Raw genomic sequence first — 3,881 nt, forward strand, 5'->3', positions numbered from 1 at the left:
TATCCGCGTCAGCGATGATGTCGGCGACAAGGGACCCGACTCCGTGGCATACGGATACACACTAGCCGCAACAGGAGAGTTCAGTTAGAATCTAATAACGTGTATCTGCAAAACCCAGCAGCTGAGGCTGAGAATGCACAAAGGGCGGTCAGGGCGCCGTGTGCCGCTGTGGCACGCTGCAGATTCCCCATCGAACTGTCACGGGAGAGCCACACCCGACACGCGCCGGAACGCCGCCGAGACGGCCGACCACACGCAAAAAGTAGAGGAGCACAGGCCTGCTGGCCGGAATGGGAATACCGTGTGCAACGCAACACGAACACACATCGATCGATCCCGTCCCCATTTCCTTTTGCGCTGGTTCTTGGACTTTCCCCTTCCAATCAATCCCCATCTGTACACTACAAAAACTTTTTTGTAGATATATAAATAAACGAACAAATAAACCTGTACACACACACACACACACACACACGTCTTGCATACACGCACAGTCACGCACGGGGTAAAGGAAGAATCCGTGGAAGGAGAAGCCAACAAATGGAACCGACCCGACAGCAGATGTGGGGTTGGTTTGTTGGTGCTGTTCCACGCCATCGTCAAGTCCAAAAGGCGCTGCCACTCTCTGCTCCGGTCTAGCTAGTCTACCAACGGGGGGCATTTCCGGCAACAAACCGGCGCCGGCCCACAAAGCAGGGAGGTCCGGCCACACCGGCCCCCGGCCAGGCGACGCCACGACAGGACTGGCCTTAGTGGTTTTCCTTGGCTGTTCTATTGCTCTATCACTATTCACTAGCCACTGCTACTACAGTATGGACATCAGGGTCGTCGTTGTCGCCATCTTCGTCGTCGCCGGTCAGTCGGACGGTGGGAATGACGAGACCGACCGGAAGATCACCGGCGCGCCGTACTGCGGGTACAGCAGCATCAGCACCGTCGGCGCGTGCACGTAGTTTGGCGACCGCGCGAGCTCGAACCGCTGGAGCAGGATCGCCAGCGTGATTTTGGCCTCGAGGAGCGCCAGGTTCTGCCCGATGCACATCCGGGGGCCGAGGCCGAAGGGGATGAACGCCAGCGGGTGCGCCGCCGCCCTGGACGCGCCGCCGGCGAACCGGGCCGGGTTGAACTCCGTGGCGTCGTGGCCCCAGAGCGCTGCGTCGTGGTGCATCGCCATGATCGGGATGAGCAGCTCGGTGTCGCGCGGGACGGATACGCCGCCGTCGCCGAGGGTGACGTCGCGCCTCGCGCGGCGGATGGTGGCCACCGCCGGCGGGTACAGGCGGAGCGTCTCGTTCAGGATCATGCCCAGCTGCAGGGAGAGAGAACAGGAACAGGGAGGAACAAACAAAGTGAGACTTTTTGTCGTTGCGGAGTTACCGAAATGCCCATGGGAAAGGGACTGCAGATGTCTGGTTTGGTGGTTTGGATTTGGGAGGAAAAAAAATGTGGAGGGGAAGGGAAGGAGTTCTGGGAGTTGGTGTACCGTCTTGAGCTTGGGGAGGTGGTCCTTGGACGGGAGCTCGTCGGCGCCGCACACGGCGAGGACCTCCCGCCGTGCGCGCTCCTGCCAGTCCGGGTGCATGGCGAGGAGCACGGTGGCCCAGGTGAGGAGGTTGGTGGTCGTCTGCTTGCCGGCGAAGAAGAAGGTCTTGCATTCCTCCAGCATGTCGGCCACGGGTATCGCCGGCGCCTTCTTGCCCCCGGCATTGATCATGAGCCCCAGCAGGTCCCGGAAGCCGTTGCTCCCCTTGTCGTTGAGCTCCGCGCCTCCGCCTTCCTCGGCCTCGTCGCTGCGGTGGCCGATGAGCGTGACGAGCCCCCGCCTGATCTCTCTGTCCAGGCTCCACGACAGCCGGTTCTTCTTGGTCGGCAAGAACCTGCGAATCGATTCAAATCAAATCCCAGCGCAAACTAAACAGATTGAGAAGAATCGTCTTCTGATTCCGATTGCAGCTGGTGGCGTTGACGTACCGGTACCCGGGGACGAGGACCTTGCGGAAGGCCTCAGAGGCGAAGGCCATGAGGCGAGCCTGCATGCGGAAGACGACGCGGCCGGAGTCGTAGCTGCGGCCGAACGTGGCGCGCGTGATGGCCTCCTCGGCCACCGCCTGGAACCACTCCGCCACGTCCACCTCCACCTCGCCGCCGGCGGCGGAGGCCATGGCGCGCCACCGCTCCGCCAGCGCCGCCACCGACCTGCCGACGTGCGGCGCCAGTCGCTGCAACGGAGAACGAAGGACACGGCACGTGTCAGTGTCGCGCTCCCATTGATTGGATTGCCGACAGAGCGATCGGATTAAAACTTAAAAGCAGCCGAGAGGCGGGCGAGACAGCGCGGCGTGCGCGTACGTTGAGGTTGTCGGGGAAGAAGGCCGGGGTGAGGACGCGGCGGTGGAGCGCCCACTTGCCGTCGTGGAGGCTGACGAGGCCGTCGCCCTCGAGCTGCCGGACGACGGGGTGCGCCTCGTAGCGGTCGAACGCGTCGGCGTTCGTCAGGAGGATCTCGCGGACCAGCTCCGGGTCCGCCACCGTCAGCCGCGGCGTCGGCCCGAACCATATCAAAAACATCGGCCCTGCACCGTACCGCCGCCATTAATCAGCACTACTCCGGCGAGAGTTCAACAAGCGAATCAACGGCGACCTCGGACAAGAAACACGGCGAACGCGCGCGTACCGTAGATCTTCCTCCAGTAGTGGTAGAAGGCGAGCACCCGGGGCAGCGCGTCGTGCGAGTCCGGCGGCGACATGGGCTTGGCGGCGGCGTCCGCCATGAGCGCGACCATCTCCGTGACGCAGCCGAGGAGGAAGCGGTACGGCGGGCCCCGCACGCCCTGGCGCGCGAAGTGCGCCTCCAGCCGCCGCGGGCGCCACCAGAGCGCGTCCGCCACCCGCGCTGCCACGTGCAGGAGGACGAGCAGGCACGCCGCCGCCGCCGCCGCCCTCCACGCCCACCACGAAGAACCCGCCTCCTCCACCGCCACCACCCCCATCATCGATCTCGCGACTCCCCTGCTTCCGGAAAACAGAGAGGTGTGGGTGACGATGGGGACGGACGGAAGGAAACACGGCGCCTGCTTTCCCGGTGCGTGTCCCCGGCCACTGGAGCAAGCGGTTTGTTCGGAAGCGAGATGAGATGAGTAGTCAAGGAGGAGGGCGGGAAGCGGAGGCCATTATATAGCAGAGCTGCCGGCGGCGGCGGGCCCCACCGCCCCCAGGCTCTCCCCCACACAGAGGAGTCAACGATGTGGGTTTGAGCCTGCTGGGCACCTTCCTCACTTCCTGCATGCACTTGACCATGTCAGCTTGGTGACGTGGCATTTAGCCTGACCAGACGACGAAGCTGTGTGCAAAGCAGGTGGTGATGACCTGCCATGGACAAGTTGTCTTCCTCCTCCAAGGGCCTCCAAGGGCACGTCCAACGGGCCGGTAAGCCTTACTATAAGGTATCCACGTTGGAGAGAGAAAGAGAAGAGAGAGAAAATCGTTGACTAAGCCAGAGGGTCCCACCGAAGCCGATTGCCGCGCTGAGCGGAGGGATGCGAGGAGCGGGTGAGGCGGAGCTCGGCTTCGTGGGATCCATCGTAGTTGAGCTCGCTAGCAGTCGACGTGTAGCTGGAGCGGGCGGACGCGAGCTCACGACGGTCGACGCGGGCCCAGGCGGAGCAGACCCCAGCCCTGCCTCGCCATGCCGGGCGTGAGCCCCACCCTCCTCTATATAGATACGCGGGCAGGCGCCGTCACAGGCTAGCGTTGGATGCCACCGGTGCTGTGGAGAAGCAGTAGCACTAGCTTCGAGGGCGCGGGGGGCGAGGCGCAGCTGCTGGCACAAGTAGAGACGGCTTGGCCGCCGCCGCGTGGGTAGGCAAGGTGTGGCCCTCCGA

The 3,881-nt window shown here is 63.6% G+C and overlaps 1 protein-coding gene across 1 annotated transcript; it reads right to left on the reverse strand.

The window, feature by feature from the left end:
• Positions 1–397: 397 nt before the first annotated feature.
• Positions 398–3,151, reverse strand: LOC117851813 (cytochrome P450 734A4). The gene is made up of 5 exons (XM_034733713.2): positions 2,675–3,151; positions 2,350–2,573; positions 1,972–2,219; positions 1,484–1,877; positions 398–1,309 (listed from the first exon to the last, which is right to left on the reverse strand). Exons 1-5 carry the CDS (start codon positions 2,991–2,993, stop codon positions 857–859), a joined length of 1,638 nt encoding a protein of 545 aa, XP_034589604.1. The 5' UTR covers positions 2,994–3,151; the 3' UTR covers positions 398–856.
• Positions 3,152–3,881: the final 730 nt, after the last annotated feature.

The sequence above is a fragment of the Setaria viridis genome, chromosome 4 (assembly GCF_005286985.2).
Source record: "Setaria viridis chromosome 4, Setaria_viridis_v4.0, whole genome shotgun sequence".
NCBI classification, from domain to species: Eukaryota; Viridiplantae; Streptophyta; class Magnoliopsida; order Poales; family Poaceae; genus Setaria; species Setaria viridis.